The sequence below is a fragment of the Perissodus microlepis genome, chromosome 1 (genome assembly GCF_051167445.1).
Source record: "Perissodus microlepis isolate ML-2025 ecotype Zambia chromosome 1, ASM5116744v1, whole genome shotgun sequence".
NCBI lineage: Eukaryota > Metazoa > Chordata > Actinopteri > Cichliformes > Cichlidae > Perissodus > Perissodus microlepis.
The window spans coordinates 30,399,994-30,427,796 of NC_140461.1; the positions used below are offsets into that span (position 1 = coordinate 30,399,994).

At 39.4% G+C, this 27,803-nt stretch overlaps 2 protein-coding genes across 3 annotated transcripts in view; one reads left to right on the forward strand and one right to left on the reverse strand.

The window, feature by feature from the left end:
* Positions 1 to 27,803, reverse strand: part of LOC146394066 (transmembrane protein 138-like) — a 136,846-nt gene that overhangs the window by 1,307 nt on the left and 107,736 nt on the right. Inside the window, exons 2-4 of one of the 2 annotated variants that reach the window (XM_084946624.1) lie at positions 2,235 to 2,371; positions 389 to 962; positions 15 to 186 (exon numbers count right to left, since the gene is read on the reverse strand). In XM_084946624.1, the coding sequence (XP_084802750.1) occupies positions 15 to 140 (126 nt within the window). In that variant the 5' untranslated portion in view covers positions 141 to 186; positions 389 to 962; positions 2,235 to 2,371. The other variant, XM_084946700.1, reaches the window with a different exon arrangement.
* Positions 3,799 to 27,272, forward strand: LOC146394067 (CD151 antigen-like). The gene is made up of 8 exons (XM_084946518.1): positions 3,799 to 4,032; positions 7,802 to 7,886; positions 12,006 to 12,197; positions 20,390 to 20,464; positions 23,615 to 23,719; positions 25,360 to 25,515; positions 25,739 to 25,825; positions 25,955 to 27,272. The coding sequence occupies exons 2-8, from the start codon at positions 7,803 to 7,805 to the stop codon at positions 26,012 to 26,014; spliced, it is 759 nt and encodes a 252-aa protein (XP_084802644.1). The 5' UTR covers positions 3,799 to 4,032; position 7,802; the 3' UTR covers positions 26,015 to 27,272.

A 27,803-nucleotide genomic window follows, 5' to 3' on the forward strand; every position in this document is an offset into this window, starting at 1 on the left:
TTTTAACGACGTACCATAAGCCAAGAATGGAGAGTGATGCTGAAGGTCAAGTAAAGAGCAGATAGCATTAGCATGGTTCTAAACCGCTCCAGCAATATGGCAACCAGTCCAACCTGGAACACATAGGTGTTGAACAGCATCAACAGAATGATGATCAGGTTAAACAGGATGGCAATGTCCTGGATTCTGTTGAAGAAAAGGAAACAGTATAAGCAGCAGAAAAAACAATGATGAAAACAGGAAGAGCTTGTTGGCAGGATTATTGTCTTGTCTAAAATACATTTTACTTCAGCATTTCAAAAGATTCAGTGCGGATAAATTGAGAATTATTTCCCCCCCTTGAGCTAGAGGCTGCGTTAGGCTGAAACAGTGAAAAAGTTTGACGTACATGAAAAGTACCAGCTGCACAGCTGGCTCAGTCCTCAGCAGCTCACTGAAGGAGTTGACAAACAGGTCAAAGGAGAGCAGGCTGAGCTGGATCAGTAACACCAGAGAGTAGTTGCTGGTATGGAGCGTCTCCGGCCCGAAGGCTGGGCGCCCGGGCGGACTGTGGTTCCACTGCGGATCCAAGGCTGCACTGCACCCTCACACACACACATACAAACATCAATCGAGTTCTTTTTTTTTGTTACAATTTTGGGGTCTCAGTAAGGCATTCAAATGTCTCCACTCTCGATTCCCCAAATGTAATTAAAACATGACTGATGCCAAATGAAGCATATGTTGTTCAAATCAGTCCTGTTCACTGGGTAAAAATGTATGTCCTTTCAAAAGAGGGAACGGAGTCCGTTTTAGGGGGGAGCTGCCAGGAAGTTGACATGTCAGAAGTGCTGATTTTTATTGCTCCAACACCAGCAGGTGTGGTAGCACGGTGCCGTATTTGTTGTGGCTGAAACAGCAAGGACTCTGTTGGGCCTCCATATCAAAACCGATGAGACACCGCAGTGAATGCAGCAGAGATCCTGTGGAAGGAGACAGATTAGTATTCTGCAATAACGCTTCAGGGTACACGCACGCAAAAAAAGGCCAGTCTCATTTTATAGAAAAGCACCCAAACATTGTGCAAATTGCCATTTAACTGCCGTACACTCCTTCAGCTGCTTTGTACTACAAAACATCTCCTGCCCCAGGTAAGTTACACTTTCATACCCAGGAGGGAGGGATACCTTGTTCAGAAGTGACAGTTTTATTGGGAACCCACACTGCTCTAAGGCAGTCCCAGACTTCTGATGCCAGGAAAATATAGAATAACTGCTAAGTCAATTCACATAAATGGGAAATGTGTTACATTTCTAGTGGTTTCTAGCTAAATTTGAAATGCAGTTTAGACTTCTTCCACCTGCTTGTTGTCATTAGTTTTTATTGAGTGGACAGTGTCCAAAGTGCTAATCAAAGCATGAGAAAAAACAAAACAAAAAACAGATCAGAACTAACTGACTAATCGTTTGTCTTTAAGCAGCTTCTCTCTCAAAAGAGCCTCATTTTCTGATGACAGAAAAACAGATTGTGATTTATTCCTTCCTGGCACATTTTATCCATCACATTAGAAAAAAAGAAAACAAAAACAAAATGTTTTTACTCGATTGTTATAGAGAAACAGGTCCTTTCACTACTGTTGTCACCCCTCTGTGTATTTCTTAAGTAGGTACTTTAAAATCTTTGCCTGTGCCAGGATCACTATCCAGCAAGATCCTTCACACCGACACCAGGTTGATCCTCTTATGATCCCCGTATTTATGGCTTGGCACGGCCCTGGCAGGTGTGAGGAAGATTAGGACTATTTCTAAACCCTGAACCATCAACTACGAGGCTACTTCTTCTTGAAAGCTGTCCCACTAAGTTTCTAGGTTAGCAGCCCTACCTACTCCTTGGCAAAAACTGCTTTAGCAGTATGAACTAGAAAATAACATGTATTAAATGCAAAAAAAAAAATTACATACATGTCCAACATATATGGACTGTGAGTAACTTCTACTATTTTGTTAAATTTGATCAAAAAAGTAAATATGTCTAAAACATAAAGTTTTACCTGTGTAAAGAAACGTGCTGTAAGTTAAAAAAAAAAAAGTCTCTGTTGTTAGTGTTCTACCAGCTTGTAATTCTTAGTACTGCAACACTTAATCTTCTTAGAAACATCAACAGCTTGTTGCTTTAGACAGAAACAACAGAAACAATGACATTCTTCAAGTTTCACAACATAAGCTACTGACACTGGATCACAAACCAGCACAAACCTGCAAATGAAGGTGGGTTTCAGGGGCTGAAGAAGCATGCAACTCTCCAAACGACGCATGTGGCCACCATCAACACAGCGTGCAGCAGATTGGCAGCTTTTGTCTGTCCTGGTAACAGGTCTGATCCCTCCAGCTCTCTAAAAGACAGGCGCAAAGGTTTAGTCATGTGCCACCAATCATGTTGAGTTTGTTTACACACAGCTTGTTGAGATTGTAATGATGAATAAAGCTGTGCAAGCGCAATTGGATGCAACGTTAGTGATTACCTGTGATGAGTCTATGATTAATAGAGTGAAAAATGTTCCCAGTGACTGTGCCACATTTCCTTTTAATTTGATTGCAGGTTCTTCAGCCACATGCAAGTGAATGATGACGGGTTACAAATGGATGCTGTGGGAGCTTTTTTCCCCTAGCTCTTTCAATCACATTTCCATTCAAGATTACTGTAATGCTTCTGGGAAAGATAATTAAAGTCAAGCAACTAGGAAACTGTTGTCATCTAGTGGTAAGTATGTATTATTGCATACACAGTGGCAGACCACAGAGAATCAGCAGAACAAGCTAGATTGAACTCAATATCAATTTGGTAATGAAATAATAAATTAATGTACTTAATTGTAACATATTTGTTGATTGTTTGGGGGAAAAAAAAGATGATTCAGACCAGGCTTTCTTCAGCTCCCACTTTGGATTTGGGAGACAGACACCCTCTCTATTTTTAAGATTGGACTTAAAACTTTTCTTTTTGATAAAGCATATAGCTAGGCCTGCATCCGGTGGCCCTGAATCCTCCCTTTGGCCCAGGCTACTGAAAGCTTCCCATCAGCTTGTGTTTCTTCTTCACTCACCTTTTTCCATTAACTGTGTGTTTATACACCACTCTACATTTAATCGCTGGTAAATATTACTTCCACAGCGTGCCTTTTGCTCTGTCTTCCTTCCCTCATCCCAACTGGTTGTGGCAGATTGCTGTTCCACCATGAGCCTGTTTCTGCTGGAGGTTTCTTCCTGTTAAAAGGGAGTTTTTCTTTTCCGATGTAGCCGAGTGCTTGCTCAAAGGGTTGTTGGGGTTTTCTCTCTGTTATTGTAGGGTCTTTACAATATAAAGCACACTGAATTGACTGTTGTTGTGATTTGTGATCAAATAAAATTTAACTTAAATTTTTAAGGGTAGATTGCATCGAATCAATCATAATTACTAAATACTAATCTCAACTAGTAAAATATAATAATTTTTTTTTTATATCATTTTTTTTTTTAGAAATGAGACACCAGGTGACTTCTTCATAGGGCAAGATATTGCCAAATGTGGGGCTACCTTAAGGAGTTTTAGAAAAAACAATAAGCCCAGATTGCTGTGTTTAATTTTACATTTGTTTCACGTTTTATCATTATATTTGAAAAATAACTAAGTCTTATGTAATTATTCTTCAACTTTCTATCTTAGAGTATATTTCTGCGACTCAAATGTTTAGTCCCGCATTTTTAACAAGCCTTACAAATGCACTTAGATCCTAGATCCCGTCTTTCTCGGCTTCCCTCTTTCCTCCCTGTGACTGTCTGCTCTTACTACACAAAGCATCGCCCCGGGACGTGAAAAACTCAGTAAACGTGCAAGGTGGCCCGGGGTGGAGTCAGCACTCAGCAGCTTCAGCTTTACTGACTGCGTGAGCTCAGCGTTTTGATTCCCTGCCCTCTAGCTTCACTTCCATCTGAAAAACGTCTTTATCCTTGGAAAAGGCATCCTTTAGGAATACCCACACATTTCTTTCGTCGATAGCAGCTAGAAGAACGGCAGGTAAGTAGAAACAGGAAGTAGTCTGCGTACAAAGGTTAGCGTATGCTGCGGTGCCGCAGTGGCCCGTTGAGGTGGTATTGGAATATTTTGTGAACTAAGCGAAAGGTTTAATTGCTTCTGATGGAACCTTGGCTTACATGCACGCTTTTATTAAGATGATATAGCGTAAAAAAGTAGGTCGTTTTGAGGGGAAAACATGGCTGTGTAAAACCCCAAAGTTGATTCTGTTCATCTGGACGTAGCGTCAGTGGGAGAATGGCTGTTTTAACATTTACAGCGGCAAAGGACAGTTTTATAAGTGTAGCATTAGCTTACACTACAGCAGCAAAAGAGATGTGTAACGTAAGTTTAAAACCACAGAAAAAACATACAATATTGCTTTTATTTCATTTGTTTTAATAGATATGGTTAGCTAGGGGGACTTTTCCTTGTGGCAATGCTACCTAACGTGGCTAATATGCTTTAATGGGCTAATATTGGTATTATCTCGAAGCTTTAGGTTTTCTATTTGAAGCCGCGCCGATCCCAACGCAACATGACACTATCGCACAGCTATAGCAGCTCATTAATGAAGGATTTATGCTTATCGATCCCAGTTTGCACACATGCATTGTTAAACTACTGTGGTAAGCCGAACGTACAGTGCTGTGTATGTGAATGTCATCCAAAATGGAGCAGGGTTCCCCTTAAAAAGAGTAAAAAGTACATTTTGAAACATGTTTAGCTTCCCAAAACAGTGGGCCTCTGTTTTCATCAGTCACAAGTAGGTTGCACGTAGGTCTTAAAATGTCCACAAACAGGTTGCTGTGTACATTATATGCTTTTATGGAAATGCTGGACGAGGCTGTAGCATTTTGGATGGAAATTTCTAAAATGTAGTTTTTGCATGTAAAGATAAATTAGAAGTAGCAACATTTTATAGGTATGACACTAGAAAGTGACACTAGAGTGGTTTACGACAACAGCAACAAAAGCAAATGAAGGTTACATATGGGAGATCTTAGAAGGACAGGCCTCACAAATCTTACAGTTTCCTTTCTCAGAACATTTCTCATCATATGTAAAGCTGTCAAATACAGTGATCAAATGTATGTTTAAAACTGGTGGTTGGTACTTTATATCAAGTACAAAACAAAATGCTTGATCAACCTTCACTAACCTGCAACATATGTAGCACTTTAAAAAATCTGTACACTTATGTGGATGATAAAAAAATCCTTTCTGCACCCGTTCCAAGTGATTCACCACTGTAATCTCACTGTTAGCTTATGACTGCTGTTAGCTCATGGACATGAGTGTGTCAGACAGGTGGTACATGTTGGCTTTATTTACCAAGAGGTAGTCTTGTTTAATTTCCTGATGAGTAAAGACACCTCATCCTGAAACAAACCAAAGATGGCATGACACATAGCTGTGGAATTGTGCCCTCTGAAAGTAAACCCACTTCACAGAAGTGCTGTTTCTCCTGTAGTGCTTTTTTCCATTTTAAAAAAGAAAACTTTGAGACACTTAAACAGATGACTGCTCCTCTTGGCTCAACAGACTAATATCCAACCCCGAAAAGTAAAAGGAGGAGTTGTCAGTTATGTCTTGTTTAAATTTAATTAACAGGAGCACACCAAGAGAGAGACCACCATAACAGATGGCCAACCAACGGAGACCAGACATACTCACTCATTCATGCACAGCCCATGTCTAAATTGACGGTAGTCTGCAGTATGTGGGGGTGGGAAAGCAGATGGGAGAGTCGGGAGGGAAAGAAGAGGAGGAGTGCAAGCCTGGGCCTGACTTGCAAGTTTGTAGCGTGAAAAGAAAGTGGATGGGAGATGTGGGAAACAAAGATTTACAGGGAAGCAGTATGTTGTTTTAGACAATGGGATCTATAAAACTTAACTTCAAACTTTATGAAGTGGAGTTGTGATGAGACTGCTCTCAGATTTTAATACAGTGCCTGTGTTTAAATATAGATGGGATCAAATATAAAGAAAAAATGTAGCCATTAAGCACTAATGCAGGTTGATTTTCATTTGTAGTATTAGTAATAAGAGTTATGAAATCCACTCTGTTTAAAACATTCATATAATATTAAACAAGTGTTGGATTCTGGTATCAGGCACTAAAGAACTAAGAAGCGGGTGGTTATAATTTGCAGCCGTTGGCTACTGCTCAGCTCCTACTCACTGCTTAGTCATGGATCTCTCTGCATATACATGTAATAACTCAGCTTGCTGATTCTGCCTACACTGCTGATCTGGTGCTCACTCCCCCATATACTACATTAGCTTTGTAACAACTCATTTGTTAAAAGCCTGTTAAAATATTTCACTCCTTTTCTGTTTTATTTATATTGCACCAAATGACAACATAAGTCATCTCAGGGCACTTAAGATAGTAAAGTCAAGACCCTGCTTCACTTTTTAAGCAATCAACACTTTTGGCTATCAGGAGATTTCTTCCCATTCTACTTTTGGAATGTCTAGGTCCCAAAAGTAAGCCTGCACTCAGAGAGCAAAGTGCTCTGTTGGGATACGAGGTCTTTAAGACATGACAAAGCTTGATCATTAAGAAAGAGAAAATAAAATTTGGAGAAACATGATCTCACTGGCTACTTCCCATCAGTACAGCAGCATTTTGGTTACACTGGAGGTATTTCAGAGTGCTGGAAGGCAACCTTGAGAATCTGAAATATATCAGCCCTAGCACAAAACCCTGTGAAACCCTATGATTAACTTTGGTATGTCTGTGTTTTGTTACTTTAACAGAAGAAATCTGGTAAAGTGTCTAACCATCAAGCCAAGAGTGTTCCAGTCCCAGCACAGTTTAAAATGTAATCAGTGATGGGAAGTTCCTCTGGTCTTAGCTTCGTAGATTTTGATTGTCATACATGATAACACAGTGAGTCAGAATATCAATTTATATGGCAGCCAGAGTTTAAATTGATATTCTGACTTTAATCAAAGTAGTAACTTTGTGTTTTCAGTGTGTGAAGGGTTCACATAATGTCTCAAACCTGTGACCCTTTTGCCCATTTTCAGTGGCTTCCTGTGGTTCTGGTAAAAACTACATTAATATAACTTTAGAAATGAACATGAATGTTAACATTTTTATGTCTCTATACTTTCTTTAGCAATTCTTTACATTCTGCAGTTGTAAAAATGTGTGACTTATAATCAAATTAAAAAGAGGTTTTAATATTTTGTTAACTACAATGTTTGTCATAGCTATAGTCTATCACCTGGCACTTTATCTGCTTACTTGTGGATTCCAAAAACAAAAAATTGAAAGGTTGCCATGGAAAACAACAGTAAGCACATTTATTTGTTCACCACCCGTGCTGTTAGCTTACTGGTATGCTTCATCACTTGTTGGTCTTTAACTTTTTTTTCTTTTCATTGTTCTTCCCTTTTTTTGGGCAGTGACTGCAGAGTAGTCACATGTTAAAAGATTTATTGTTATGTTTTGTGACTCCACATTGATTTCTTTTGGTTAAAAATTACACAAAAATGTCTTTTGATTGTAAAGGTTACCAACCGGTGGCTTAGACAATAAATTTGCTCCGTTTTTTTTAAAGGTGTAAGATAACGGCTTTGTTTAATGGTAGTAAAATACGTTTTTATTTGTACTATAATCACATTTATAGTTATTAGTTGTATGTGTGAAAGCTGAAGATTGTAGTGAGTGCTTGTGTACTGACTGTATAAACAGAACTGAAAATGCTGTTCCGTTATGAAATCATTATAACTGACTGAAAATCTGCTGTCTCTTGTAGCATGGGGGTCTTAGAGGAGAAAAAGGAAACATGTGGGACCATCTGCCTGAAATACCTGCTGTTTGCTTTCAACTTTCTCTTTTGGGTAAGTTTTCATTTAAGCGACCTCGAGCCTGTGCCGAGGAATTAACTGTTGAAATGTTTGCATTGAGCACAGATGCACAAATGCTTTGGACAGATTTTTTTTGTTATATCTGATATCACTGTGTTGGTGTTGTTCCTGCATCATCATAATAATGTTGGTCCAGGATCAATATTGCAACTGACCAGTCACGTTATAGTGATGTCATAGCTTTGTAGTGTGTTTAAGAAAAAAAGAAAAAAAATGCATTTGTTTATACAAAACTCTCTTTTGGTAAGTATTTCAAGTGTTTTCTTTATTAATTTATGCAATATAAAAATATATTATCAAGTCAGTTTTGCTGTTAGCCAAATTTAGGTTATTAATGTTAGTTTGCTAGTGATAGTTCGTTAATAGCATTAGCTAACTTCTTGCTAATGCTAACTGAATGCTCAGGCAGTGTCATTGGTCAGTTGCAGTGCTGACATCATTATGATGCAATGCAATGTCACAGCGTGTAATAGATGCTGGTCCACTGTGTGGATGTCACGCTTTGCCTCTCCTAAGCGTGAAATGGACAGGATGTTCAAGTTGCAGTAAGCTGCAGTACCAGCAGAGGGCGATATTTTGTTTTAAGCAACCACAAATACAGTCACAGGGAACCGTTTAAAGAGACATTACTAACACATTTGCGTGTAAATAGATATCAGGCACCTAGCTTAATCATTTCTGGCATACAAGGGGCCTAGAATGTACTTTATACCATCGTTGGTCACTACCATCTTCTTTGCTTTAAATATATTATCTCCCACTGCTGGTACTGCCTCTTAAGCATGTGTGACTTCTACACCCTTCTGGTGGATTCTGGCTGGTGAGATGATGTAAGAACAACACCAATACAGGGGTATTTTTTTCTTTTTCTTTTTTTAAAGAAATCCAATGGAATTGTATATGTTTTACCTGTTGGCTTAGCTGCTAATTTTATTAATTATAACAACATTCCCCCACAAATCAGGTGAGGGGAAAATACTTGAAAGCCACAAGTTTTCACACAAGCTTTAACAAACTAAAGCTGTAAGAGTCTCTCTCCTTTCACACTAATATGCATACACACAGTATACCTTCATATTAACCAGCTCTTTTTGGTAATATGATATAAATAGGAGAAATTGGCTCGAAAACCCTCTCTGAGGACATTAACAAAGCCTTCTTTATTCGGGCAGTAGATAAATGCCTGCTGCTATTCCAGTTCATGTAGTCAAAGCCAAGCTGCATATTTTTACAGAGGACAAAGGCGATGCGTTCAAAGCCTTATTTCCCTCAGACTTTCCAATGTCAAGAATGTGTTGTTCTGAACTCATCATCTGAATGCGTGTGTAAAATAAGAGTCAAACATCAGTGTGGCACCCTTACTGTCTGAACCCCACTCATTCTTGGTGTGAAGTCACACTTGCAGCTCTGCCCATATGTGATAATCATCTGTCTGCCAAAGAATCAGATCTTTCTCAAATTGGCAGACAAATAGAGCATCTTCAGTGCCAGAGTTACAGCCGTGTGAATATTTCACACTAAACCAAATCGTTTGAAATTTGCCATGCAGTTATTTACATGGTCTCTGGTGGTTATTAAATCAGTTTGGAAAAAGGTATATAGCAACAGTCATTGCAGCCAGAAATATCTTGACTGAAGTTCAGACACCAAAATGAACACTTTGCCACACTATAAAGTATTTCGCTAAATGGCAGCCGTCCATTTACCCCAGGAGTAACATATGGTCACAGTGTCTGGGTTTTTATTGAAGTGCGTGGTTTGATCAAATTTCGAAGAGAACTGAACACGCAGATTGAACTCAAATTGAGTGAAGAACAAAATAGGTAAATATTTTTAAATAAGATTAAGATTTACTCAGACATTGCAGGTTTTTCATAAAGTAAAAACACTGCGAGATCAGTTTGGGTTCTTTTAAGTGTTTTATTTTGACCTGGACCATTACATCTTTGGGGTTTTCATTTTTACAGTTGTGACAGTGATGCAGTATTTTCAGGACACGCCCTGATTAAAAATGAGCAAAAATTTTACATTTCATGCATAAAAGGATTTGCTATTTGTATCATTTTGTGTTGTATATGACCTTTTAAATATCATCAAACATCTGCTTCATATCTACAATATTTTAAATACAAACAAACAGACACTACATTACAGTGCAGTACGTTGCCCTTTAAACAAACTACTCCTTGGAGTAAATATTAAAAAGAAATGTAACATTTGGGGATCAGTGATAACTTAAACTTTGTTAAAGATAGACAGAGGAAGCTTCCTATTTGTTCAGACCCTCTCGACTGTCAGATTCCCCTATTCCCCTATTACCGCTTGCTGCCACTGGGGGTCACTAAAGCTTGCATGTCTTTTATACAGCTTTTGAATACAGAGAGGTGTCTGTGAAGGTTCTCAGTCATCCAGGTCATCGTAGTCAAAGGGGCTTGCAAAGAAAAGCGTCTGGACTTCTTTAAGTTACTTGAAGACGTTTCACCTCTCATCCGAGAAGCTTCTTCAGTTCTAAGGTCAAATGGTGGAGAGTCCCAGATATAAACCTAGTGGGAGTATCCCCCCACAGAGGGACAAAAGGACCCCCTGATGATCCTCTAATCGCCTGAGCCAAGGTGTGAAACTGGGTGTGGGTCCCAATCAGCCAGAGTTTCGGGTGTGTTCATTGTGAAACCTGGCCCCACAATGAACACACCCGAAAATCTGGCTGATTGGGACCCACACCCAGTTTCACACCTTGGCTCAGGCGATTAGAGGATCATCAGGGGGTCCTTTTGTCCCTCTGTGGGGGGATACTCCCACTAGGTTTATATCTGGGACTCTCCACCATTTGACCTTAGAACTGAAGAAGCTTCTCGGATGAGAGGTGAAACGTCTTCAAGTAACTTAAAGAAGTCCAGACGCTTTTCTTTGCAAGCTCCTTTGAATACAGAGAGGTAATAAACTAAAGAAAAACCTGAACCCTATAGCAAAGGGGTCCAGTGGAGTTGATGTGCTGTGCGGGGAATTTTGATGGCATGGTGTAGGCCAAACTGCCCAACCCTAAAAACGATGGTTCACTCTGACTCAATACAATCTACTGGTTGATTGCCACTAAAAGTAAACAGTATAAATAGATTACGAGTGAAGAGTGAAGGCTGTTGTGCTACACCTTTGTTTGGTGTTTTACTGCCACTGTTTCTGGGCGTGGTTCTGTCTGACTCACTGTCTAGTTTCTGTGGCCATCATCCTCTCTTTTAAATTAAATCTAAATTAGGCAGGCAGTTAGATTGACTGCTTTGGCATGAAGACAGATTTCTGTTGCACTGCTGCACCATCTGCTGACTCGTCTTGCTAATATTGTATTGATTTAATTCTCCTCATATTCTCTTTAACTGTTAGCTCGGTTAATGCCGAAGATGTGAGACAATGGCGGTAGTTTCGTGCTGGGTTTAATGACTAATTCTCTTTAATTAATCAGGCAGTAAACCATATGGTTGCTTTAAAAATGTTTGAAATTGAAAATTGTTAAAGAAGTGCCACAGCTAATGATGGTTTTCTTTGAATAAATCAGGCAATTGTTTTTGACATTTAATGCGTAAAATGTTAATAACAGCAAACAAATGTCATTCACAATTCTTCGAGCCTGAGCCTAGCCAAGAACTTCATTACTTTGCTTGTTTGGTCACCGTCCAAAAACAACTATAAATAACAAAGAAGCAGCGGTTCCTTAAATGAAAATCATTAAACAGTTAAAGTGCGTGATTTAGTTTCAAATTCTTTCTGTCGAGAAACGATTGATCTGTCGCTGGGGCTGAGTTTGTATTCTCTTTAAACATGTCACCATAGCACCACAACCCCAACCTTCAGTTATCTCGCAACAGAAACTGATTCAGGTCTGGATCCTGTGTGGCAGCGGTGGGTCGTATTTTTGACAGATATTAATTTTAGGCTCCTACTTTGTCACTCTGAAGCCGACTTGGGAGATTAATAATTGAAACCTTTTTTATCACTCTCAGCTTCAGTGTTGTTCAGTGTTCTGCACCACAGTCGTGGTTCTCGTTTCCCAGGCTGGCCGCTGGCAGAAACTGAACTCATCATGTGCTCTTCTCCCAGTTGGCAGGGGGCGTTGTAATGGCGGTGGGTGTTTGGACCTTGGTCCTGAAGAGCGACTACATCAGCCTTCTCTCCTCCAAGACCTACGCTGCCTCCGCCTACATACTGGTCCTGGCTGGAGTCATCGTCATGGTAACAGGTGTGCTGGGCTGCTGTGCCACCTTCAAGGAGCAGAAAAGGCTACTGAGAGCGGTAAGAGATCACGTCAAGGTAGAGAGACAAAACATACGAGTGTGAAAATATCACAGAGTAGAACAGTAACAGCTAAACTGTGCCGCTTAAACAAAAACTGATAGGATGACACAGGCTGTAAGTCATTTTGTATATTCCTCCTACCATCATCTGTAATTAGAGAGTTCAACTTTCTTAGCCAACTGCACTTTACAGTATTAGCTCATAAACAATAAAAAAATAACATCATAAACAGTAACTTGTTGGTCTGTTGCTTAATGACTGGTCAGTTTATTACATTACAGCAAATATTGTTATAAAACTGCCTTGGTGTACAGAACAGGAAGGACATTCAGTTAACTTAGAACAAAAGGCATCTCGAAGCATAGATATCAGTTCAAGAACCAGACTGTGTAAATATGTATGCATGTACTGTGACTTAGTATGTACAGTATGTACTACAATGTAACCACCTCCATTTGGATAGACACCATCAATACTAAGCAGGAGTAAAGAATTTGCATTCATACAGATTAGTTGCATGCTGTGGTGCAAATGTTTTCTGCGTGTTTGTTGAGGTATTTCCCCTCTTTGTTGTGATTAGGAGTCATGAGTCAAAAAAGTCATTATTACACATATTACACTGGACACTTTTCTTAAAAGTAATGCAGTAATGTTCCTTAATTACTCCCAGGAAAAAGTCATTTGTTATACTCGTCGTTACTTTACTTTCATGTTACTAAATCCTTAATGAGGACACACATCTCTAAGATCTTTCTCTTAGTAGAAACAAGGTACATGAACTGGTAGAAAGTGAGGCTGCAGCCTGATGGGTCATCAGTTTGTTACCTGTTGGAGTTAAGGGTCTGACTGCTGGGCTCGGCAGTCACTCAGCTTTCATTTTGGGTTCTTGGCTAGCTTAGCGTTAGCATGTTGTCTTGGTAAATGCTTGTAAAGAAACGAGGTTGTGTTAGTAGCATAATGTGGCTGTTTCTTTCCTGGATGCAGTTTTCCACTTTACTATTTATCTCATTCATTTGTGCAATAAATGGCCATATTCATGCTCTAGACCAGCAGTCCCCAACCTTTTTTGCGCCACGGACCGGTTTATGCCCGACAACATTTTCATGGACCGGCCTTTAAGGTGTCGCGGATAAATACAACAAAATAAAACTAGTACCGGTACCGAAAAAAGGAAATTTATTCATAACACACGTGAAAAGACCAAGGAAAACTGAGTAAACGATAAAAACGATAACAAAATAACGCTGAAAACCGATTTAAAAACCCTGAAAACCATACATTTCACACCTGAGCCTCAACTCTCGCGGCCCGGTACCAAACGACTCACGGACCGGTACTGGTCCGAGGCCCGGGGGTTGGGGACCGCTGCTCTAGACTGTGTCGGTATTTTCCTCCTCTGACATGCAAACTGAAATCAACAGATTGTAGTGGAAGTGCAAGAACCGATAACTGGGATCAATAAGCAGGCAGTCTAACAATTCCCAGGAATTGGACTACCTCGAACTGGTTTTCTACAAGAACCGGTTCTCAATTCCTCATCGTTAATCATCTTGATAGAGAATCGAACAAAAGGCAGCCAGCGTCTTTGCACTTTTAATGCCCTTAAAAAAGCCTGGAGAATTATTCTTGAAGATCACGGTGTTTCTAAAAAAATGTGGCCATAAGACATGTCTGTTTGCCTTATTCCATGTATATTTGCGCAATGTGACAATACAATGTAAAGGGGTAGTTCAAGACTTGTACACAGTACTGTGCAGACAGACATACACACAGACATGATGAGAGCAGTCGAGGTTGAGGTGTCAGCCTCAGTTGCATTCACTTCAGACCAAACAAACACTTGATGGGAGCGTGTGCCCATATTTGATTTGGCACACGTCGTACACAGACTCAGCACAGGGTTCTGCCAATAGAGACACCTGCATGGCACTAAAACCAGCTCAAAATAGAAACGCATAGAAACCCACTCTTGCACAAACGCTCACTGTGCTCATCCAAACATTTCCACATGGTAAACTTATGCAAGCGCACCACTGTGGGTAGAGCTTAAATGTTTGTGTTACAAGCTTTGCCAGAACAGCTTTGCTTCATTGGCATAAGTCCACTTACTGTAAGTATTTTCTGTAGTACAAGAATAGCATTTCAAACAAAGTTATGTGTCATTGATGACATTGATTCTTTCCTCACAGGAAGCAGGAAAGGTATTGTTGTCTGCATAGCCTCATATGCCAGTAGGATGCTCATACATTATCTTATTCTTGCATTTTATTAGTGTGCTAGTGATGAGCAGCGCTGTTTGTAATGGCTAAAGTTACTGAAAAAGACTCCCTTTAATTTCCTATCTGGAAACAGCCAACCGAAAAATATTCAGTCACATGCAAGTGGAATTACGATCTAGTTAAATGGAAAAACAAGATTAGTTACCTCATCAAGATTGGTATCTTGATGATTAGGAAAGTTTTTTGTTGAGTATAATTGATTTGGAGCTGTCTGTTGCTTTTGTCCTTATTGGATTTTGAAGAACAATACACTCAAATGTGGGTGTTGGCTGTAGTTCTCAGAGCAACGAGTGATGGGAATCTGGGCTTTCGATGTTTCAAAATGTAATTAAATAGCCTAATAGATTTGTGTAAAATACATGAAGAAGTACCCACTTTCTCCATTTTATTTGATTCATAACGAGATGCGTGCACCACCTCTTATCGTTTTTCTGTGTGTGGGAGGGGGGGTTGAAATGCTTGGTGCAACCCGAAGAGTTGAGATTAGGGCGATGAATCACGGTGAAAGAATGAACTTGTCGACAAGGAGAGATGCTATCGAGATTGTTAAAGAGGGTGAGCATAAGGGCGGGAGGGGGGTGGGGGGTGGAGGCGGATTAATTGTTGTTATATTTTGTGTGCGGTGAGTGCCTGGTACCTGCTGAGAGTACACAAGAGCGGCGGTGATTGGCAGCACAGTCCTGTACCGTAAAGGTCACAAGTTCTAACAGCAGAAAAAGCTGATCCAGCCTTGGCGTCATCAGGACATTCTGCAGCTGTATGACTTAAACAAAGTCACTGCAGTTGCCTTTTAATTAAAGCGAAGGTCCTGTCAGACAGTAAGTAAAGATGTTTGCGATGTATGCTCCGTGCAAAGTATGAGAAGTCAGAAGGACAAAGGAGAACAACTGTCCCGTGGGAAGAGTCGGTTGGGATCTGTCTGCAAACACACAACTACATTGTGTTGTTGGAGAAAAGCAAAAGAACAAAGGAATGACTCGGGGAAAGCAGAGAGAAACTTTTGCTTTCCAAATGACAGAGCCAAATGGAAAGCAGTCCAAACAGAGGCTGGATCCACCTGTGGAGAAACTGACTTCATGCAGTTTGACTGCACATATTACAAGCTCGAGTGTTCCTTGATCTCTGCCCTTCTCTCCCTTTTCTGTGTTTGCCTTGACTTCTTAATGCATTTACAATATAGGGCATTAGTGTATCAACTGAAAGACCACAACAACTGCTTACAATTTGTTATTAATAATCAAAGTATTGATGTGTTTGATATGAAAGATACCAGCACAAATGAAAAACTGGAGCAGTCATTCCACTTTGAGTCGCACCGTCTCTCATCATCTGTTTTACTTCAAATCATTTTTTTCTTATCTGCCTATATTTGTTTTTTTTTCCTTCTTTCATTTGAATTATATTTATCTCAGTCAACAGGCAGACAGTTTTGCATGCAGAAGCAGAGGTTAATGATGGCTACTTTATAGTTCAATTAAACTTGCAGCCTGCCTGTTCTGTTAACTGGTGGGGCTTTTGCAACCTGGTTAAGATCACTGTCAACATTTGACAAGCCATGCAGCAGATTCTGAGATTTCTCATAGGTTTCAAGAAACTAGAAGAAAAATTTGGTGTTAGTGTTAAAGCCATTCCTACTCTTGTAAATACATCTAAATGTGGCAGAAATAATGACATACATAATTCTTTGTGTAAAGCTTGGTCTCGGTTTGTGGTCTAAATTGTAGAGTTGGTGCTTAGTTTGACAGCTTTGAATAGCCTCTCTGTTTGTGTGCTTGTTTTTTGATGCATGGTGCATTTTGAAGAGTTAGGATTACGGCCGTGAATCACAGCGAAGAAATGAATTTGGCAAGATGGGGGGGGCTGCACAGAGATTGCCAAACATGGAGAACATAATGGGAGTTTTGTGTGTGTGTGTACACCATCCTGACTTTATGTTGCGCATCAAAAGAAGCAAATTCATGGCATTTTGTCGCTACATCTTGGAGGCATTTGCATTTTTAAATCATTAGGACATCTTCAACCAGAATCTTTTATTTATGAATTTCAAATCGTCCATAAAAGTGCAGCTGACGTCTCCCTCTTCTATAATAAATTTGACTGATCATCTTATTTATTTATATATTTTTAATATCATTCAGCTACATTTGCTGGCGACATTGCCTGGCGTGGAAAATTGTATGCATTTTTTCCAACTTACCTTTTATGAGCTGGACAGGTAAGATAATTTTTCAGTCCACATGGAAAAAACAAGAGCCTAAAATATCATGTCATCACTACCTAATAACCAATATGTGTTTCATATTGTACCAAGTCTTTTAAAAACAAAGTGCATAAAGATACAGTTTCAAAATCGCTCTTTGCTAAATTATTCTTATATCTATTGAGTGTAGGCACAACAGTGGTTCATCTTTTGACTTAGGTGCCTTTTTATACTTGATTGAATCATAGATCAGTGTTAAGTGGCTTGACAAACAACATGTGCAAAGGTTTTTGAAAGACCTTTAGAAAGCCAGAAGATCTATTGCTCAAGATTACTTTAAAGACTTTTGGAAAAGTGGTTCAAGAGGGCTGCTTCAAGACTTTTGCACGTTACCTGTTGAGAGAATTCAATAAAAAAAACTTAAACTACAGGTAATGGGTAAATAGATAAACAAAAAGTTAAATAACTAATAACCACTATCAGAAAGTTTCTCCAGTTTGAGGATTTTATATTTTTTAAATAATCAACATTTTTAAGAAATGCAGCTGAACCTTTGCATACACCAGCAAGCACAGTGCATTTAATGAGTAAGGCGATTACACGCCCTGCTAGCAACTAAATTACAAAAGGTGGCTGGTTCAGTACCTTGAAAGGCCAACACTCATCCAACTGTGATCGGTACGATTAAAAGTCACCTTCAGCATGACTTTGTTGCTCCAGGCTTAGTAATTGTAAAGGCAGCACTACGCTTCCAATAAAACCTGAAATGGAGACACAGTTAAACATTGATGTGCATGCAAATATGGGTTTCTTCTTTGCAGCACTATATTGTTCCTTTATGTGTACTTACTGTGGCAGAGGTACATTCAGATGAAGGAGAGAAAATGTTACAGACACTCTGGAGTAAAACACATGCTGTCAAAGTAGGACACTAAAAGCCAAAGAAATCTGTTCAAATATTTTCTAATAACCACAGCAATGTGCGAGTGATTTGACTCTGATATGTTGGCTGTGTGAGAGAAAAAAGAAAACTGTAGTTCAGTCAGAAAGCCCACATGGAAAGGATGCAGTGGAGTCTGAGGCCAACACAGTGCTTTAGAAAGCATTTTATTCATATGAACCTGCTGAGAGTAATTTTGGCAGTAATTACCCTGTACCCTTAAGTCACCCGGGAGAAGACTGGAAGCGCAGACGTAAAATGAGAGAGACTGTGCCTGAGATCTCGAGGAGGCCCACAAAGTCGATGCAGTCAGTAATTCGTCTCTATAGCCAACAACAAGTTCTCCGTCACGCCCTGTGTACGTCACTGTCCGTGTGGGATCAGTCTGGAAAAGCTGTGCGTACGATTGTGTGCAAAGGAGTGAGAACAGGCAGAGCTACACAACACAGTTATGTCACAGTATCAGGGAAGTGGCCTTAATTCTATGCATGTTCAACTGCAACTGTATATACTGTAGGTTGCAGGTGATGTTATGATTGATGTTTAAAATATATACATATATAATCATAAATTGGAGTAAGGTAGTTTTTTTTGCTATGGAATGTTATTACTAAAACCTCTCCTCACAGATTTATATTTGGGGGTATAATATAAGTGAGAAAAATCTAATAATCCTGTTGCCTAATAAGAGTTTCAGATGACATCAGAGACATTTTAAGCAAGTTTTCATCATTGTTTTGACTTTTTTTTTTCTTTTTTGCAGCAGAACATTTTACACCTAAAATATATTATCTAACTCAATAGTCTCCGGAAATTAAAGAAGGAGAAATTAGATGTGAAATATCATTGAAAATGCGATAAAAGCGTATCTAATCCTGCAGTGTCTCCTTTATAAGTCATCCCACAGATGTCCTCATACATGCGTATGAGATCACTTTACACGTGGTAAGTATCAAATCCAGATTAATCCAATCATGGGAGGAAAATGATGTAAAAACAACATCATTCCAGGTGTGCATGGATTAAAAAAAACTAAACTATATCTGTATTTTCATGTGTTGTCTTTCTCTTCAAACCCTCAACACTGCATCAAAATGCATCTTGAAGTCTGCTCAGCATTCAGGCTCAGAGCTGCTCGGAGATCTAATCAGCAGCAGCTATCAAATCAAAGGCCCAAGTCCTTTTTACCGGGCTGATTTTCTCCCCTGTGGAAGCAGCAGGCCAGAGGAATTTAGGCCAAGGTTTGGGTCAGATAATAATCTCTTCTTGTCTTTAATTCTGAAGAGGAGAAGTTCAACTTTTCACTTGGCTTGAAAGGCAGACGCTCCCCCTAATTTTCCAATGAGCTTGGTCACGAATCAGATGCCGACGATAAACTCTGTGACATGTGCCACTCTGCAGTGACTCAAAAAGTTTTGCAGTTTCATCCTGGAGTCTTACTCAGAGCAAAAGAGCAGAACAAGAGTGGATGATTAAGCAGAGAACGGTATTATTGTAATTTTGTCATCTGTTTTATGTCCTGGCAGAGTCATTCATCTACTTTACACTGTTACAAGGCTCTTAAGTCCACCTGTATGATATAATACCGTCCTTGGATTGGGTTATATCTACATGCATGAAGGTAAAAGAATGCCATAAACACTCAGGCTTGTGAATTTCCCGAATGTGTGAAATTTTTGTCTGTGCAAAGCTCTGCCATATACTACCCTTAGAGTTCTAGAGTTCTACTTACAATATTTATATCAGCTGTACATTGCTACATTAGACATTCTTGTTTTGACAGACAGCTTCATAACAGTTTTGAAATAATGTCATTTAAATGTGTAACTTTTTTAAAATGACAATTTAATGCTGCGTAATGATGCGTGAGCGTAATCAAATACTCTAAGGGAGGTTGTTGCATAGAATTCTTTCTTTGGTCATTATAGATAGACAGACAGCTTTTGCTTCACTGAAAAAATTACCCACATCATTCCACCACTTTTATAGTCGCAGGAACATTTCTCCTCCAAAGGTGTGTGACTGTGCAACTTTCTGCTCCTGCAAACACACCGAGAAGAAATCCCAGCTGTGTTCAACTACATGCTCCAAATATATGTTTAATGCCAAGTTACAAAAGAGTCATACCATCAGGTTGCTCCAAGAACTCATCTTTACAGTGTAAATTATAATGATGGCCAGCATTCATTGTTGAAAAATTGTGTCAGTGATGGAAGATATTCTGGCATACTGCAGACATCAACCTACTTAACAATTTTTATTACAGTTTATCAGTTTTTTCCATGTTTGTCACTATATATTCAAAGCTTTTCGTAACACATTTGTGCTTGTATAAGGGTAAATTAAGGACACTATCACTTTATGCTATCAGCAAAGTCTGAATTGATTTTTGCTCCAAGTTATTCCTTTTTCAAATAGTTTTACAAACCTGCAGAGGACAACATTGTCTAGTTTTTGTATTTCTGATAGACAGCTTAATATAAGTTAGCCAACCCTTTGCCATGGCATTGTTTCTGTTTGGTTCTACCTCTCTAACAGTGCTGTGTGGATGACTTTGCTGCATGAGTGGGTTTGATTGCATTATTCTTGCTCAAGGAAGGATGACACAAGGCCTTGGAAAGGAAACATAGTTCAAGCTGGCTTAAGAGAATCATGTTTCAAGTGGTGTCAAAGGCAGCCCCGCAAGCTGCCACATCACATTTGTAACCAACTGGTCGTGTCGCTTTATCACCATCCACTAACTGTAATTCCTTCTTCTCTGTGTTTCCAGTACTTCATTCTGCTGCTGTGTATCTTCCTGTTGGAGATCCTGGCCGGTGTCCTTGCTTATATCTACTATCAGCAGGTAATTCCCATTGTATCATTAAAAAAAACACCCTTCTTGTAATGTATGTATGTGTGAAATTGAAGGAGGAGCAGGTGGCAGATATTGCAAGAGTGGATATTTATTTTAGATGACAAAAAACGTAATTTCAAATCAGACTCTGGTTAGCATTTTGTAACTTATTATAGCATCTTTACTAAATCTGTGTTACCATCTCGCGTCGACTCTAGTCTGCTGTATTACAGTAAATCATCCTCTGATAATAAAAAATGATGTTAAGGTGTGTAGCATATATTGCATTGTGCAAAAATTCAATAGAGCATGCTTGACAAATGTGTTGTCTCCTAATCCAAGCACGTAGTCAAAAGCATTGTAATAATACACAGACAACTGTTTCATTTCCCACATGGCATGTGCTCTGCTGTAATTTTAACCACGACAAAAACCAGCGTGAGAAACGAGATTCCAGAAAGGGAGTATAAGACGGCCCATTAAAAATACAAATGTCTGACTGCCCATATTACTTGTGGTACATTGAGTCCAAATGGAATGAAAAATGCCTGCAGCAGGACACATAATAAGCCTGAATGCACTGTGTCAGAATCATTTAAAAGCATTTGCTTTGATTTTGGACTCAAATACACAGAATTTTCAAACTTATTTCATTTCACTCCACTAAAGAATGAAGAACCTTACTGGCAGGTTAATGACTGAAAAAAGTAGAAACACCACAGACTGTGTACTAAATGCACACGGTTTGGTTTTCAAGTGATTATTTTCTCGTGTGTAGTTAATGTATAAGCTAAACTAAAACTGACAGCCTCCCTCGGCACATTTCTGCTGTACCACTGTAGAGTTATACTGACTGCACTGCAAACAAGAGCAAATGACAAGCATTTTTCCTTTAGAAATATTAACATGACATTGCTCTCTACCAACATCGCTCCCACCCCGCTTAGTCTTATAGCCTAGTGGCTTGTAGCTCAGGAACAGGACTTTTCTCAGTCTAGAGGTACACTGTTTTCACTTTAACTGCCTCTTTCATTAATGCACAGTTCATGAGCAGCCACTGAGGTCCATGGCTGTGTGCCGCTTCCTAAAGCTCTGTCTACTTTACTTGCCTCAAAATATTCTCACAAGCATTAAGTTGTGTTAAAGTCTCTAAAGCCTCTTCCCCTGTTATTAATCTTTTCACTCTCTCTGCTAATAAGTTGTGAGAACGATACCAAGATGAACAACTCATGTAACATGCTTGTAATTCACAAACGCACTCATTTTTAGCTACAGATTCTGCACAAGGGATTTGCTCAGACTTTGTTTTTGTAATCAGACATGATCATAAACCTCTTTGCGATTGCTTTGTTTGCGAGCTGCTTCCCTAGGTTGCTCATAGTTTGCATGAATTACTTGTCTGCAAACCTTCACCATTTAACTTTCACTATTATTACGAAAATAATTCTCATTTTTCAGGAGCAATTTGAAATTTCTCTCTGTTCCCAAATGGCTGAGATTTAGTGAACATGGTCAAACCTATGCAGAGCTGGTTATTCTGTCCGTGTTCAGACAGAAGTACCATGACACAACATGATATCCAAAGCTCGTGTAAAGCTCGTTTTGTGTTCTTTCCAAAATCATTTGAATTGTGTCTCTAGCAAATATCTAGTAAATTGTAAAATGAGCCCACTGCTGGCCTGATGGTAAAGAAAAAAGGGTTAATAGACTTCAAACAGATGCCATGTATTAAAATACACACCTTATTCATAGACTGTTTTTAACAGGTTGTATGGTTGCTGGTTTCTGATCTAAAGTTGTGCTTTGTAATATAAGAGTGACAGGGTTGGGCACTAGCAAAGTACTGAGCTTGCCCATAGTTTGATGAATGAAGCTGACTTGTCTGCAAACACTCACCATTTCACTCTCTAAACTGTAGTAAAACTTGAAAAAGTGCAATGCAAAACAGAAAACGTTGTGCCTCACCACAAGACGCAACTTTTATGTTGAAGGTAAACAGTCTTTGTTTACAGTGTGCGTCACACTTTTCAGAGTTTCTCCACGACTTGGCGAATAGTTTGCTACTGTTTGCAGACAAGTCTGTATCTGTCATACAAATGATTCGCAACCACAGCGACCTACTAGCAACACATGTAGGTTTATACAGTGCAGCACCGTATACCTACTAGTGACAGCTAGCAACCTCCCGGAACAGCTTATAGCCAGAAATAAATTTTTTCCTAGCAAGCAGTGGTTGTCAGGGGGTCACTGACGCTGACAGTTTCCCAGGGATTGCCAGCAACCTTCAGCAGCAAATTGCAACTGGTGGTCCAGCCTTGTATGGCCTATTATTATCATTAACAGAAAACAAGCTAACAAAAGAAAAAGCATATTTCAAGTATATCAAAGACCCATGATGCTGTTCTTGCTTTTAAATGAATATGTATTCAATAAAACGGCGGTACTAAACTGCTCCTGTGTAAAGATGGGAAGCACTGAGATGCAGGTAATGGCTGTGGTTCATCCCGGTGTCATAGTCATGCAACCATCCATTGTGCCTGGAATTCATGTTTGCTCATCCTCGTATGTGGTTAATGCAGTGTCATGGTGTAGTTCACACCCATACTGGCTCTCTCATACTTACGGAGTCCCTTTAAAATGTGAATGACTGTTTTCATTCACCGCTGCAGTGTTTCTGAAACTGTCAACAGGTAAAATGAAAACCTGAACACCTCCTCTTCTCCTTTCCTCTTCTTTGTTTTCACCTCGCGTCTCTCATCTTTCTCTGCCCTCCCTTCCTCTCTTCATCATTCATTCCCTTGATATCTCCTTCATGCTTTGATTTACAGTGGTTTCCCAGCTGGCTTGTTGCCATAGAAACTGAGCCCCCCAGACCTTCCACTCCTCCTGCATTTTCTGCCACTGGTCTAGAGAACAAAAAAAATAAAATAAAACCCAAAAAACAGACTTCCTCTGCTTTTACACTAGCTTCGTCTTCATATGCCTCTCTGTTAGAAGTACTATCTGTGATGTGTATTTTAAATCCCGTGTGCTATGATGTGCTGGAGAATCAGTAGTCGAAGCAACAAATTCATCACTTTAGGTCATGCTCTGTCGTGCTGCCTTCCCATTTTTGTTGGCTGATACTACATGTACACCTGTGTGCGTGTTTCTGAACAGTTGAATGATGAGCTGAAGCAGAACCTAAAGAAGACCATGACTGACGAGTATAATCAAACAAACTCCGAGCACATCACCAAGGCTGTAGACAAACTGCAGCAGGAGGTAAGTGTCTGCAATGGATGAAGGAGTCCAGACACAAATGTTGTGCAGCTTTGTGAGATTTCTTTGCATATTTGAATTTCTACATTGGCCAGCGTGGATGGAATTTCGGTTGTTGTGTGCATCCACTTTTTCATATTGCAAATGAACCTGGACTTCCAAGCCAAAGTCACATGGACTCACATGTGGTTTGTTGATTGGACAGCCCTCATGCTACCCTATCATCTCATCAGATTAGAGATTTTGGAGATGGGAGCGAGTCAAAGTAAATCCAATTCAGTCCACGACTTCATCTAAGCATGATGGACTGGTCTGCACTCTCTGCTGTAATTTACCTGCTCTTCTAGTCAAACGAGCTGACAGCGTGTTAAGGAATGTGTAAATCTGAGGTGCTGTTAAGACTTCTGTTAGTTTTTATACTCATTGCTTAGTTTTTTGAGTATAAAATCTTGTCTTTCACACATCAACATGTTGTCATTCTTCTAAACTTCATTTTGCATGATTTCCAAAAAACATGAATTTGCACTATTAAAGGAATTTGTAGATGTTCTTTTAATGGAGTCATTTTTATTATATATTCAAATAGCATCAGTATGAGAACAGAACTACAGTATACATGCATGCATACATTTCCCTCAAAGTAAATATGAGGAAAATGTGAATCTTAAAGTTTAGTTTAAAAATAAAACAATTGGCTTAAACTGAGTTGTAAATCTTGAGCAGGAGCTGCACCTCCGTTGAATATAGAAACAACATTTGGATTTGCAAAACAATTCACATTTCAATCACAACTGTATTTTACTTTACAATGGGCCTTTTTGAGTGCAGCTTTTCAAGTTTTGCCATCAGATTTGATTGTGAATTTGATTTTGATATCAAAACTATTTGATCTTCATGTGAAAAAGAACGTTTTCACAACTAAGTACATCCCACGACTCGGTAGCTTGGAGAACCACCTTTAGCAACAATAACGTAAAGTAACCATTTGCTGCGTGACCTTGTCAGTCTCTCACATCGTTGTAGAAGAATTCTGGTCCGCTCTTCTTTACAGTGTTGCTTCACGTCATTGAGGTTTGTGGGTGTTCGTTCATGCACAGTTTGATACCTTGCTCAGCCAGTTGTAGATTTGCTGCTAATGATTGACCTGCTGCTTGACCCAGTTTGGCCAATTAGCAATTATACATATTTGACTCTAGAATATTTGGTGTACAGAGAGAGGAATTCATGATTGATTTGATTACTGCAAGGTATCATCAGCCTATTTAGGCCAGCTTAAGTTTACTTTAAAGACAGGAATGTGGGAAATGGTTATCCACTTACTGACTTGCAGTATAAAAAAACCCCTTTGTTTAAACTCTAAAAAAAAATAAATAAATAAAAATGGCACATTAAGGTTTTACATAAATGTAGTTTCCAGTTTTAACATGAAGCCAAGCAAACTGCCTGCTGATGCCTTATCATCTTATAATGCTCGTAACAATGCTTTTGAACCAAGAGAACACGTATGCAGAGTTTTGCTTAAGTGAAGTGCAACACTTAATTATTTGTTATCAGTATAAACCAGTTCTTTCATGGATGTTTGTCTGAGTCTTTTATACTTTCCTGCTGTCAGTGAAGTGTTTTTCCTCCGTCTCCTCCATCAGTTCAAGTGCTGTGGGAGCAACAGTTCAGCTGACTGGGCTGAGAGCGTCTATATTCGCTCTGGTGCAAAAGGCAGGAAGGTGCCTGACAGCTGCTGTAAGACCATCACCAACATGTGCGGTATAAGAGACCACCCATCCAACATCTACAAGGTGGAGGTGAGTGCGTGAACGGTGCCGGAGGGTGGGGGTGGGGAGGGCTTCATCTGTATTTCTCTCATGTCTCAAGATGTCAGCATAGAGGCAGTGTGGCATGAGCGTAGCAGAAAAAAGAACAGCCATCACATCCAAACTGTATACATAACATTGTTTGCAGTGAGACTCCAGCAACACTCCCACATCAACTGATGCAACATGAAGACACTCTTTGTTTTTCATTTAGGGTGGTTGCATCACTAAACTGGAGAATTTCATCTTGGACCACCTGAAGATCATTGGAGCCGTCGGTGTTGGGATCGCTTGTGTACAGGTGAGCAAAAAAAAAGAAAATGCCTTTAACATTGTGCTTACACACAGAGACTCAATAAATGTATGTAAACCTATGGAGAATACAGCTTTGCTAAATTACGTTTTTATTTTCGTCTGTTTTAATCCCCAGATCATCGGGATGGTGTTTACATGCTGCCTATATCGAAATCTAAAGGCAGAGCCGTACTAAGAGAAGCAAAAGAAGAAAAATGTGTCGGTGAAGGAGGTAACTTCATCCCCGCATGCCATACTCAAATAGCCCATAGGTTCTTTTCTTTGTCCTCCGCATAGGGGAGAATTAGTTTGGCAAGGGATCAAATTGCACATCTGAGCATCTCATTTTGGTAAACAAAGGGTAGAAAAAAAAAAACCACTACAAGGTTTCTTGAAGTAATTAGGCTCTCAAATTGCACTCTCAGCTCCATCTTCAAGATCACAGCACTGTGAGAAAAAGCCTCAGAGAGAAACTGATGAGAATTTTAACTGATTGTGTAAATTAGTGTGAGACAGCCTCCCTGGGACTCAAACATTGTAGTTTTCTTCCACTCGGATTCCCTCAATGTACTTTTATATGTGTAGACCAGGTGCTACACCCGAGAGTGGTGTAAAGATCAGTGGAGTAAAACTGGCACTTTGCAGGAAAATGTTAATCCTGGTCACAGCAGCTTCTTTTCTCCATCAGCATAGCTTAACAAGCTCACCTCTGGGGCCCTCTTCAACTGCAGTAGTGTTTAGTTTCCACATTAACAAGACAGTCCTGTGTTTTAGATTTTCTTCTGTAATGACCTTTAAACATTGGAACAAATATATATATATATATCATCTATTTTCTTTTACATATGTACTTTCTTATGAGCTGTTAATATTTTTGCCTTTATTGCCTAATCTGTCTCCTTACTGAGACGTGTCTGATCATGTTTTAAGTCTCCTAAGAACACATTTTCTGCCACAATGAAGGTGAACAGGTTAGTGCCTTGCTCAGCACCATAACTGTGCCATTTGATGTCCTAACACCAGCCTTTACACACAGTTTGACTAGTTTAGGTGTAAACACTGATCTCATTGAAGGGAGTTTGTGATTATGAGCAGTCCCACTGATATTGTTCAAACGAAAGTGCGTCTTGTTTTTGATTTTATTGCCTTTTGTTTTTATACACTGATGCCAAAGTCATCAACTGTAACACTGGACCTACTCTGTCTCCTCCAGCCTTATTCCTATACATACTGATGTCTCTGTTTTTGTAAATGAAGATTTTTTTTTTTTACTCTGCTATAAACTGCGACTATATTATTGTATTTAATACACACTGTAGAAAATTATATTCTCTCACTGTTAGTAATGATCTTTCCTTTGTGCCTCAAAGATAAAACCAGGCTAATCTGCTGTATTTCTGTCCTCCTGGTAATCCAGGATGTATTTTAGTTTAAATAAACATTGATTAAAAATGTGCTTTGCTTCTGCTGTGTTTGCTCTCATAGGAGAACATTAGCATTGTTAATGGTGTATTTTAAACAGCAGTATTGCACAAATACTGAGTGATGCCCTTCACAATAAAGGTTCACTCAAGTCATGTCATCACAGAAACTGCCAAAAAAGGCCCTCACATTATTGTATAAAGACAAACCATGTGCCTGTGACCAGTGGCTCTTACGAAATTGACACCAGCTTACAGGTGCATTAGTGTATTAACCAGAAGTCAATTGTCTGATGTCTCAGTACTGTGATGATGCAGATTTGGGATGTGAGCCATATTCCAGACAGCTGCTTTTACAATGTATTACCTATACCATGACAGTTAGATGGCCTTGTAATGAGAGCCATCGTGCTGTTGGGCACGAGGCAGGGTAGTTTGAACCCTAGTAATGTTAAGATTAACAGTGGGACATTTGTCATTTGGGTGAGTGGCAGCAGTTAGTGCATGCAAACACAGGGAGGCAGCACTCACCTGGCTTTCAGCACCACAACATCACACTGATGA

What these genes read in the sequence shown, in the direction of transcription:
- LOC146394067 (XM_084946518.1), top strand. Translation starts at nt 7,803, where the DNA reads ATGGGGGTCTTAGAGGAGAAAAAGGAAACATGTGGGACCATCTGCCTG. An exon ending in CTTTCAACTTTCTCTTTTGG is followed by an intron (nt 7,887 to 12,005) that starts GTAAGTTTTCAT and finishes CTCTTCTCCCAG; the next exon opens with TTGGCAGGGGGCGTTGTAAT. An exon ending in TTGGGATCGCTTGTGTACAG is followed by an intron (nt 25,826 to 25,954) that starts GTGAGCAAAAAA and finishes TTTAATCCCCAG; the next exon opens with ATCATCGGGATGGTGTTTAC.